The 12,482-nt window shown below is 42.9% G+C and overlaps 1 protein-coding gene across 3 annotated transcripts in view; it reads left to right on the forward strand.

Moving 5' to 3' along the window:
- Positions 1–12,482, forward strand: part of robo1 (roundabout, axon guidance receptor, homolog 1 (Drosophila)) — a 215,544-nt gene that overhangs the window by 192,949 nt on the left and 10,113 nt on the right. For all 3 annotated transcript variants that reach the window (XM_051065358.1, XM_018665365.2, XM_051065359.1), the window contains 6 exons: positions 494–615; positions 2,227–2,398; positions 4,485–4,685; positions 7,498–7,524; positions 9,079–9,121; positions 10,926–11,080. In XM_051065358.1, coding sequence (XP_050921315.1) covers positions 494–615; positions 2,227–2,398; positions 4,485–4,685; positions 7,498–7,524; positions 9,079–9,121; positions 10,926–11,080 — 720 coding nt within the window. The remainder of the gene's footprint in view (positions 1–493; positions 616–2,226; positions 2,399–4,484; positions 4,686–7,497; positions 7,525–9,078; positions 9,122–10,925; positions 11,081–12,482) is intronic.

A 12,482-nucleotide genomic window follows, 5' to 3' on the forward strand; every position in this document is an offset into this window, starting at 1 on the left:
TTTGATCTTTTTCTGCTGGATTCTCCTTTGTTCCCAATTTTGTTGATAATTGTTTTCGGAGCTCTATACATAATATTTGTTCTCCCATAAGCAGAAAAACGCTTGTTTTTATAACACTCACTCACACTGTGATTGTGTCTTTTATGTTTCATTCATAATTATTTCAGTTTAATTACCGTTGGCCCACGGGTTGGCGTTCACACACCACCATCATAACTCCCTGTCTGTTTTGAATAAACAGTTATTTGCTTTTATTTATCCACAAAGGCACTTGTATTAAACAAACTCAATTTTCAGATAAAAGCATCATAATTTTGATTATCAGTCCTTTGTTCTCACCTCAGCTTCAGTCTCACACAGAGATAAAGGGCATATTCTGACAGCTAAATGGGATGAGGGAGACAAGGCGGGACTGCATGCAGTTATGGAAGGAAAAACCAGTATCATGTATGAAGGTGTGTTTTTTTTTTTATCCTTTGTCTATCCCTTTCAGCCCCCAGTGCCCCTCCTCGTGAGGTTACAGTGACGGAGAGCGGGGACAATGGGACTGCCATCGTGGTCTCCTGGCAACCCCCTCCAGAAGAGGAACAGAATGGGGTGGTCCAGGAGTACAAGGTAACAAAAAAAAAAACAACAAACGCCCGGCAGTTACCTCAGGTCTGAGCAAGGGGGACTCAGACTGTAGAGACACAAACAGGGAAACAGAACAGATAACAGAGAAAAGGACAATGCACAAACATGGAAAGGTAATGAACTCCTGGTTTGAGGCACACCTTTGTACACTCCTCAGTGCTGCTCCTCTGTGTGCTGATGGAGGCTCAGAGACAGAGATGGAAAAGAGTCTAAAAAAGCAGGGGAGCTGGTGGTAACTGTTGTGAAACGGTGCCATCTGGTGGAGAGAGTAAACTCGCACATCTTTCGATGTTTGAAAGGCGAACTGTAGCAAGGAGCAGTTTGATCGGTTTGTTTATCCTCCAATTGTAGTGACTGGTGATTACAGATCCTTGTATGTTTAGTGTGGATGAAGCATTTATCCTTGCATTACATGAGTCAGATACTGTATCTTGAGTATTTTTACTGATATGAATGAAAATTAAATGAATTCCACGTTTAATGAGCACACACAACATAAAACTTGACCAAACTGTGGATATTATATGATTTAGTAGAGACATCCTTGCAGAGGCAGGTGATAGTGTATTTTGTAGAGAGGAGGTCAACAAGCTATGATAATGACCAAGGACATAACAATGAGGAGACATACCTCCATTATAATTCCAGTCATTTCTTGGTCTGGAGCTGTGCTAATGCATCCTTAAACCTACAGCACATCTTTTCGAGTTCCCTTTTCCTCCTGATTCAATAATGTATGCTCTTTTTGTAATGGCCTCACTTTGGACAGCACTGTCCTCTCATTCATTATGCTGTGGAAGTCCTGCATTTTAATTGGAAAGCCTTTTTGTGTCACAGCGAATATAGGTTAGTGGCGGAAGGGAAGATGAAGCAGAGCCAGTGAAAAAGTTAAGCCACTGTTAATTTTCCAGGTAAATGTTTCTGGTGATAGAGTAATTTCATGGTTTTTAAGCCCAGCCCGAGAGTGTTCCCTGCTCATTATCGAGCCTGGTCCCTAGCGGCCATCCCACTCGCTGCAATTTAAGATACACTTGAAAATTTCAGGGCTTTGTAGGTCCATCGCAGAGGTGCAAACGAATGCACACAAGTAGTACACACCCAAGGAAGTGTGTGCGTTAACCTAGTTAACTGCTGGGGGGAGGTGGGGGGTAAAGAAAGCAGATTGCCAGAGGTTCAGGATGTGGAGGTCTCCAGGCCTCATGCTGAGGTGAATGTATACTTCTCTTTGTGACCCTGGTTTGAGTCAGCCTGGGAGTGACAGCGCTTAGCTTCTGCTGAAATTGGGTTATGGGGGTGATTACTGATCCCCATTTGTTTTTCATGGGCTTAAGGCTGCACTGAGAGATGTTATGGCTACCTCAGCTAATACTGACCCTGTGTTGAGCAAAGCCTGTAAAACATAAAGCTATGTTGTAAAATGTTTTCCTACCTCAGAGATGTAACACAATACCCACAGTGCACTAAAATGTTGCAATAGCAGCACCATCCAATTATAAGGACACAGATTAGAGGCAGCTACCAAACTGAATGCCGTCAGGAAACCCTCATAACATTGTTTCACTCTTAACTTTCTCTATGTTTCTATTATGGCAGATTTGGTGTTTGGGGAACGAGAGTAGGTACCACATCAACCGTACAGTTGACGGCTCAACCTTATCCGTGCTGATTCCCAGTCTGGCCCCAGGGATCCGCTATAGTGTGGAGGTAGCAGCCAGCACCGGGGCGGGTCCAGGGGTCAAGAGCGATATCACCTTCTTCCAGCTCGGTGAGTAGAAACAACCTATAGTTGTATCTCACGGGAGGTCACATAGTTATTTTGTTTTTCCCCTAGTGGATATATTTGCTGTGTTACGGCGTGTTTGTCCTCTGGCGATCCTTGCACACAGAATGAAGCCCAATCATCTGACAAATAATTATGGCATTAATCCAGTCATCTCAAATTAAGAGCTTTTCAGCAACATGACTTTTTGCCAAGTAAACAGTTATGTAATTCCTGTCTTTGTAGTAACAGATACGTTCGAGCCTCTGCCTGCTTTTCCCTCATTATCAACAGTGACACTTAAAAACTGTAATTGAAGTGATTACTGTTATACAAACATCGTCAAACTTGCCACGGAAGAGTATGATGAGTTTGAATGACAGGGACCTTTTACAGTTTTTGTGCACTCTGAAATGGGTTTTAGCTTCAGCAGCTGGCAGTGTGATCACCACGAACACATGAAATTCCTGTGTGGCAGAGCTGTTGAGCTGGCTGCCCCACCCTGCTCCATTCTCCAGTCAAGGATGCAGTGTTTTCTGTCTCTGCTTCGCTTCAAACAACAAAGGCAATAATGAATCCTGCACTCTGAGCTCAGGCATGACATGTTATTAATGCTAAGAAACACAGTGTAGACTGCACTGGGGCCAGTTGTTATAATTTACTTTTTTTGTCCTTTTGGTCTAGACAGACAGATACTTTGAGATAGTTTGTCAGATTTTATTCCCCAAAGCTCTGAGCTGGCCTACTCAAGAGAGGGATGGAAAACACATGAATAGCAGGATGAAGCAAAGAGAGAGAGAGAGAGAGAGAGAGAACTCCATCTGGTTTTAAATGTGTGATTGAGTGGGCTGGGATGGGCATGAAGAAGCATTGGCTGTGACTGATACAATTTCTCTCACTTGAAGAGTTCCTGTGGTGATTGTTGCCATGTTCCAACACTGGAGTGGAACAATGTGCCTCGGGGACCAGCGCTTCACCCAAATGCATTTGTCACACTCTGAGCTTGTATACGTCATCCCAGCCTAGATACCTGTACAGTCCCTTGTGGGCTGCTTAGTCACATTGGCATGCTCCGTTCACTGGGCCAGACAGCAAGCACAAATTGAGAAGACAGAGAAGTGAGAGGAGAGGCATCCGAATGGAGACATGGACTGAGTGAGTGAGACAAAAGGCAGACAGAGGGATATGGAGGGGTAAAAGCAGGGAGCTGGTTTCTTTGGGGAAGTGTGTTTTTTTTTTTTTTTTTTGCCTCTGGCTTAGAGAGTTGATAGAGAAGAGTGGCTACAACATGAAAGACTTGAGAAAAAGAGATGAAGACAAAGTAACACTAACATGAAGAAATTTCAGAGTGGCAGGAGGGGGGTAGGGCATCCCAGAGAAGTCTTTCATGTATCACGGATGAGGGAGAAGCACAGAGAGAATAGGCAGATGAGAAAAACAGACCGAGAGCGGGTTGTTGTGAGCAGCCATACAGACACTGCCTTTACAGTGCATTTCACAGTAGAAATAGCTTCAAGGCATTCACACCTCAGCTTTTCACAGATGTGCCTGAGTTTGCTAATCACTGTGGTGGCTGTATTCCAGGATGATCTCATTGGATTTATTTATATGATTATGAAGCCTCCATTGCTCAGTGTAAATGATGCCTCTCTGTGTTTTCCTATCCGGTTCCATCAGGATGGAGTGGTGCACAGGCTCTGTCTGAATGTCTTTGGTTGTTTTCGTCTGCTCACCTGCTATTGTTGACTGAGATTTGCGATGAAAGCCTTTTGAATTATAGAGAGAAACGACTCTGTTTCCACAACTCAGCCTCGTACAGCCCCGCTGAGATGAAGACTCTTATTGTGCGTTGGGAGAAAGAGTAATGTTCATAGTTATGCACTGCACTCACTCCACTTATTTTAAATATACTTTCCCTATTTCAGGCATTTCCACTTGTTTTGAGTTTTAGGTTTGAATGTTTTTCCTTGTCTCTCTCCTGCTTTCACATTCATAACTCCCTTCATTTCCACCAATGCTTACACACCAACTGTATCTTTTTTCCTTTTTTTTAAAAATCTCCTCCAATCATTGCCCAATTCCCCATCCTCAGATGCATCTGGGCGGATGACAGAGACAGAGTCCCCGGAGAACCCCTTGTCCCAGCAGATCTCAGATGTGGTCAAGCAACCGGCCTTTATAGCAGGTATAGGAGCTGCCTGCTGGATCATCCTCATGGTCTTCAGTATCTGGTTGTACAGACACAGAAAGAAAAGGAATGGCCTCTCCAGCAGCTATGCAGGCATACGCAAAGGTCAGTACATGCGTAAAACATTTGACCCTATCAGGAATATCCACTTGAATTTCTAATTTGCTGTGCTGGATTGAGGTTACAAGAGGTTTTCTCACTTACAAAATGCGTGGAGAACATGCAATGCAAGTATTTATTGTGTTCGCTTCTGTTTCAATCCAGTCCTCTCCGTCTTATTCATCCCAAATGCTGCCAAACTCCCTCACATCCTCCCTGTCACACACAGAAAGATGTCTTTGTAGAGCGCTCTAGGTGAAGTCTAACCAAAAATACTCTCCAGTAGAGTACTTTAAGATGTGACGCGAGCTCCCACTGAGAGTGCTGCATGAAGACATCTTTTATTTCTTTTTCATACTTCTGTCACGCTGATTCTGCAAGGGTGTGTGAAGAGTGTTTTTTGCTAAAGTACATTTTAAGGTCCAACAACTCCCCTTTTAGCAACTCCCTTCTGACTGTGCTGGGAAAGAGAGAATACGTTGCCATAATCCCTCTTTATCAAGGACATACTGACATTTTCACATGCTTAAGTACTCTTGCTGTCCCTTCAGAGAGAGACCTTTAGATATGGAGGAGTTGAGCAATAAGCAGTCCTGTTAAAAGTGTCTCCCATGTGTGTTTGGGCTGCATTGCAACCTTCTTAAAGTAGCCACAGCATAACCCAGTGAGGTTTTACTTTAGTGGAAGTGACAGGGTTCATGACATGCCCAACCTCTGCCCACAATGGTTTGAGTATAAAGAGAGCTATTAGCCTTTCTTTCTGAGTCTCACTTATGTGCAGGCTGGCTTAATGTGTGGCCTTGGGCTGTGCAGCTGCTGCCTGTGAGCACTACCTGCACCATCCCCACTTCTGGGTTCAGGTTTACTGCTGACTACAAGGGTTATAGGAGATCCATCTTCAACCTTGAGGTACACATAGACAATAGACTGACTTAGCTGTTGCTAATCTGTGGCTGTCACACAGAAAACCCAGGTTTCCACATTCTGAATCCACTGCAGTTAATAGTGTTCATGGTGGGAATTGTGAGTCATGTGAAAGTGAGAGACAACTTGGCTAATCTTTTCCTTAAGGTCTGTGGTCTTTACCTGTGGGGCCTATAATGGTGAGAGTTACTGTTTTTTTTTTTCCATTATGGCTTAAATTACCTTGAAAACATGATAACATTTCAGTGCCGCCATGGGAAGAAATGATGCAATCTGAGGCGTCTTCATCCAAGACAACGGCCTCATAAACAAAATGAAACAGTGCAGGTATTCTTTCAACCAAAGGAACATAGAAACACAGGGCATACAGAGGGAGTGTGTTACAGAAGAGTAATTTCTAACGCTCTATGAGTGCAGTAATGATCTGTGGCCAGGGCGCTACACACCAATACTGTGTAGGCTGAGATTACCCTCTGGCCCTGTGTGATTCTGTATGTTGATGTTTACTCACATAAACTCAAAGAGCTCTTCAAGGGCACAGTAGGCAGTCATGCTCCCCCCCCTTCTCTTCCTCCTCGTGCACCCAGACCACAAGAGGCCACGGCCTTTGTTGGAACTGGTAACTAAGAATGTTTTGAAAAGAGTATAATTGCAACCACATGAAGCAACAATCTGCACTCAGGGTGAAATAGATTGAACTGACACTGTATATGTACGTCTATGTGCTACAGTATGTGAAATATGTAATCAATTAAGAGACAACACTTGCAATTTGTCAACTCGAAATGAAAAAAAAAAGCGCAAAAAAAAAGGTCAAACAAACCTTGTGGCGCTCTAGTGTTGATAATGCAAATTTTATTTTGCTAGTCCTCTTGTAACTGAAATAATCCAAACAAATTAGCCCAAAAAAAAGAAGCAAGACTGTAGCAACCAAATAATTACTCAACAAAGACTCAGCTCTGTTGCAGTTTCATCTAGCCTGGGACTGAACATCTGTGACAGTCCTGTGACAGAAGAGAAATCTGATTTTCAGTCACGTTTACATTTCTCAGACTGTTTTGCCTACCAAGTGGTGGTGTCTCCTCTTCAAAGCATACATCATACAGATAAAAGCAATCTAACTTCTCAAATCTTTAGACCTCTTTGAGCATCAAGAGGAGGTGTTCAAGCATGATAAGAGGATTGTGGCATATAGAGGACATTTACTGGCACGGATACTGCATAAATTAATTGTTTGAGGAAATGAAAATGTGACAACAATAGTATCTGCCCTCTCAGATGTCTGTTATATTCAGTTTTAGGTCAAAGGCAGTCAGCAACATTTCTGAAAAGCATATATTTAAGGCAGTGCACTGAATGACTTCTAGCATGGTACAATGTTGCATCAACTGCAGTGTATAGTGTAGCTTCACTTCTTCAAAGAGGGCAAGAACCTTTTATAGAAGATATCCACAGACCACAGCTCTTCTCACAGAATCTAAATCAGCCTGCAGTAGGTTGATGTTTTTGCAAAAGGGCCCCATCCACGCCAAAGTGTGAGTAATTGAGCTGTGTGGGTGATGATGTAAGTGTAAGAGATAGCAACAGATATCTCCCTAGTGTGTGACCCCCGCCCAGCAGGCCTCTGACAGTCTGGGCCAGGATTTGAACCAGCAGCTGGCTCAACACTCACTTTCCCCCAGTCGGGGTCCGGGGATGTCTGAGGGGATCAAAGACTTGGGGAGCAGCAAGTAGCATGTGAATGCAGGCTCAAATACAGTTTATGGATTTGTTTACTTTAAGAGAAGCTGTGTGCTGACAAAGTGTAGAAAGTATGTCACAGGAACTGATTACAAACAGTACAGATGCATAATAATTCAACAATAACTTTATTTCCTTTTCTCTGTCCCAACAGTGCCATCCTTTACTTTCACACCAACAGGTAAGCACTCTGATTTTTTTTTTACACAGATACAGTAAGTGATGTCTGTTTTTATTCATTCACTGTACTTGTGTGTCAGCCTTTTCACTATATTTAATACTTTCTTTAATGACCTGAGCAGCCATCACCAAGTGACTGTAGAGAAGTCAGTGGGGTACACTTGATGTGTACCAATAAAAGGAGCCAATCATTGGCACCATTTAAGGATCTACCTAGAAATTAAATGTTTCACCAAATGTTTGGGTCGTGTCCGAGCGTAATGCTCAAAGAGAAGCAGGCCACACTGCTGAGAGGCTGTTAAAACTAGTGGTAACTTGATCAAAGGGCTGCTGGCAACCTCAGATGGGATTTAAGAGAATGACACACCACCAGCACTCCAACACACCAATTAGATAGGCAAGTGGCAGCAAATCTAAGAAGGTTATCTGTGAACTGAAGTGACACAGCGTAAAACAGATAAAAGAAAAGCTTTCTCTGTGTCACTCTGTCGTTCACTCTCTGCAAGTTTCTATTTACTGTCCTCTCCTTCTTTTTCTTGTACTTATGGACTCGGCTGTCTGAAATTCTTTGTTCCCCAGAGGTGTGTCTGGGGCGTTGCCAGGGCTTAGTGCAATGGCAAATGTGAAACTGTGAATTAGTGAGAGGAAGTAAAAGTGAGAGCAAGAGAAGGAGAGTAAGAGAGACAGTACTGTTCAGTATGTGTTTGTGGTTACACTGGCTGATCTTGTCTGTGCAGAGATTGCACCTTAACAGTAGCAGTGTTGTTTCTGTCTGCCTTGAGGCTTGCAATCGGGTAGAATAATTTTGCTGTTGCAAGTTTGTTTCATGATCTGCTGGCAATCTTTCAGGTGAGACATACTCCTTGCTGTGTGGTTAGGTCTCTGAAGAAAATCCTTGCCCTGGTACCCAGTGTAAAACCAGGACGTAAAAGAGGAATTATGCTGATTTTGATCTGGAACCAGATTATGATACTTTGCATTAAAGATAGATAATCTAGGAGCTCCTCTGGCTACATGCAGAGGCCAAAACCACACTTCCTGTTTTGTAAAAGAGACAGGGAATTGACATAGCTAAGGCCCTACCTACCCCTCTTCCACCATCTTTCCTCTCAGGGAAGAGATTGTAATTAAAGTTGGAAGTTTATCTCTCCTTCACACACCGGCAGCTTAGAGCTCCTTGAAAGAGTCCAACTTGCAGCACACGAAGCTTCAAACGCACTGAACTCGAGCCAGACAACCAAAGAGCTCTGTCTCTCTGTTCTTCATAAGCCTCTTACATATCCTCCTCCTGCTCCTGTTGCTGTTTGTGTGACTCAGCCGAAATTACGCCACACACATTCATTCACATGCTCACTCGAACTAATACAATAACACACGCGCGCGCACACTCATAAAAAGAAGCATTCCCGTCACTGCTCGCTAAGCTGACAATCCAGTGTCAAATTAATAATTTTTGTGTTGACCTAGCCTGACAATGGCAAAGATGATGATGTGATGACAGTTGTAATCATAGTGAAATCATGTTGGAAATTCAGTATTTTCTCTCTTTTTTTAGTGGCATATCAGAGAGGTGGAGAAGGTGTAAGCAGCGCTGGAAGGTAAGAGTTCTTTTTTTTTTTTCCAAAAGTGTGCATGATCACATTCAAAAATCTTCAAACACATTTTGAGAAATTAAACGAATAGAATTTAATCACAAATACAACAGGATGTTAAATCTCCTGAAAAGATGAGGAGGGTTGGGCAGGTGTACTTTTGTTTGACAAACACTAGGGGGAGTGCTGTGCCTTCCTAAATCAGCAGAGAGCTTAGGAGGGGTAAGGAGGTGCATTAAGTAGGATACAAACAGGAACAAAGCTCCATATAGTCTGCCAGGAGCCCATCCTCATCCCATATAGTGGAGAGCCACATCCAGCCACAAGGCTGTGCCATAGCATCACTGTAAAACTTTAATGGAGATACATGCACATTGCACACGCACACAGATACTGTAGCAGTAACAACACACCCCTTCATGTTGTGGAATGGTGCATTGTGCGCAAACAGTGAGGCTGTACAGAATTAGGCTGGGCAAACACTGCATCAACTTGCTAACACTCATTTGTGTATCCACTGGCATTTGGCATGTTTTCATACAGCTGGGAAATAGTGAAAATTGAGTACGCAGACAAAAAGAGAGGACATACATATTCATTTGTTGCCCTCTCTTTACTCAGAGTACAGAATGTACACAATACTGTACTGTAAGTGTACATTTGTGTGTATTGTTCACGTGTTAATGAATACTTAGCTTGGAGCCATCAGCAGTAAATCCATATTCATTATATTATCCAGTTCTATGATTGAATCCCATATGCAGCATGGCTGTGTCAGCTCTGCACAAAGACAATGGCCATTCAATATCAACATACAACTGCCTGCGTGATTGAGGAGCTATTGTGAGATTGTATTTGGCCATACAAGACAAATGTGTTCATTACCCAAAATGAATCCAAGAAATGAGTCATTTGAGTGTGAATGAGGAAATGTAATTCAATGCTAATTCAGTGTTGGGATATGCAAACTGGGAGTCATTCTGTGGAGATTTGAATACTGAAACAATATATGGCACTGCTAGACTAGCCTGCATTCTCTTTGTATACTAGATTGATTCATTTCATGAGCAATAGGAGGCTATTTATTCTCCAGCTCTTTTAACACTCAGTGTTTGGCCTGAGGTCAGGTTGTACAGTAGAATCCTGTTGAACAAGTGATCTTGTATTGTATTGGGATTAAAGCAGAAGTAATAGGAGCAAGACATGGAAACAATAGAGATGGATGGCCAGACAATAATGTGAAAGACTGGTCCGCATGGATTTCTCTTCTGGTGCTTGAGTTTCTTTTCTTTCCTTCTGTACAGCTAAAAAAAAACACAAAAAAATAACATTTTAAATGATAGAGATGTTGTGTGACACCATGGAATCTACTCTGGGAGCATTTGTGGTTCACTGACTCTTCAGGACGCGCATTTTGCAACATTGGGAGTGAGTTTTATCTGGCTGTCTAATCCTGGCGGATCACTAATGCTCACGAGGGCTCAGGGAAAGTGTCATCGGCTGTGGGCAAGTCAAGCACACACAATCTATTTAGCTGGGCTTTTTTCTAATGTGCTCCCTGAGCCTCTGTGCATGTGTGTGTGTGTATGTGTGTGTGTGTGTGTGTGTGTGTGTGGCCAAAAGGCAAAAAGTACTAAAGCCGGATTTCTAGTTTTTCTATTCTCAGCTGCTGGATAAATAAACTCCACATAATCTTCTCTTTCAAATATTGTGTTACTGTGGGTGTTTCAGTTCATTCACATAAATGTCACTGTGGTGTTGGCTTAGTCTCTTACTGTTGTTAACCATTTGGTCTCGTTTTTTTTTACAGGCCTGGTTTGCTAAACATTGGGGAATCTGCCACTCAGCCCTGGCTGGCTGACACATGGCCCAACTCCTGCTCCAACCACAATGACTGCAGCATCAACTGCTGCACTGCAGGCAATGGCAACAGCGACAGCAACTTGGCCACATACAGCCGACCAGGTATGTGGTGTCAACCCTGCCATTCGTAGGCTACAACCAAAATAAACACTCCCCTCAAAGGCAATGATGTAGTCCTTGACAAAATAACTATAGAGATAAGAAATGTAGGCGCTGGGGGAATCTGCAGTGCAAAAGGAAGTAAAATGTGATATCTGGGTTAGCTCCCTGGAGAGTTGTTCTGTGTATCTCTCCTTTCTGTAGGTCTCCACAAGAAAAACCTGGAGAAATATTAGGATTAAGAGAGGCTGTGTGCTTGTGTGTTTGATTTATCTGAGGTTAAAGTAGAGCTGTTTTAGGAAGGAAATAAAAGGAGCACACTGAGAGGGGCTTATGGCTCTACTCTGTTGCTAATCGAATTGCTCTGCTGATTTCCATACTGTTGTTATAGCCGGTAATGTAATTTCCTCTAAGTGCTCAGTTATTTAAGAAATGTGCAGCAGGCGAAGAGGTCAAGGCTGGACTGCAGACAGTGGCCAGAAGCAGAGGAAGCAAGAAAGAGAGAATGATAGAGAGAGAGAGAGGTGCACCTGGTAGGCCAGATGGAAGGGAGAAGAAAGGAGCGATGAGGAATAAGTATATGCTAAAACATACGCAGACATGCATGGGCGGAGGTAGCGAGGGTGAATGAGATGAAGTAAAGTAGGGTAGGTGGAGAGGAAAAAAAAGGAAGAGATGTAAGGAACACCACCAGGTGGCCTTTTAGTTTATTCAGCTACTACAGATGTCAACAAAAGGGAGCACATTTGGCCTCAAAACTGTATACACTACTGCTACACAATATACACTATTGTGTATATATTCACACACTCAGGCACACAGCAATCTGAAAATCTGAAAAGAGAACAGAGTAAACCTTGCAGCCAAAAACTTCAGCATAGATGACACAGGTCTTAATGTTATTAATTTTCAGCTATGACCCAAGTCTTAAAAAAACCTATCCTCGGAAACTTGGACTGCAATGAAATGCTTTATGTTCTAAATTATGCACTTTGGGACTATGCCTTTAAGGGCAGCCCATAATTCCTATCCAGCTGTTCGGCCTAATATCCATCCAGCCATTCAACAGTTTCCCCTTACTTCAAACCTTCCCCAATGAGGATTAATAATTCATTTTGTGGACTTTATAGTCATCAACTTCACTTTTTTCTTTGTGCTAATCACCCTTCTGAGGCTGAAGTGTTTAACTCTACCTTAACATGGTGTGAGATGTTTAACAGGGAATAACAGGCTAAAGGCAGCCCTCACTCCTCGCATGACACCCCGCTGTATGACACTAAGGAGCTTGCCAGACGCATGCTTTGTGTGTGTGCCAAACCTAAACTCTGTGAACATTAAGAGGATCACTGACTAGGTGACAGAGCAAAGAAATAGGAGTTAATGTCCCTTTATCTCAGCCATAGGG

Source organism: Lates calcarifer, linkage group LG21 (genome assembly GCF_001640805.2).
Source record: "Lates calcarifer isolate ASB-BC8 linkage group LG21, TLL_Latcal_v3, whole genome shotgun sequence".
NCBI classification, from domain to species: Eukaryota; Metazoa; Chordata; class Actinopteri; family Centropomidae; genus Lates; species Lates calcarifer.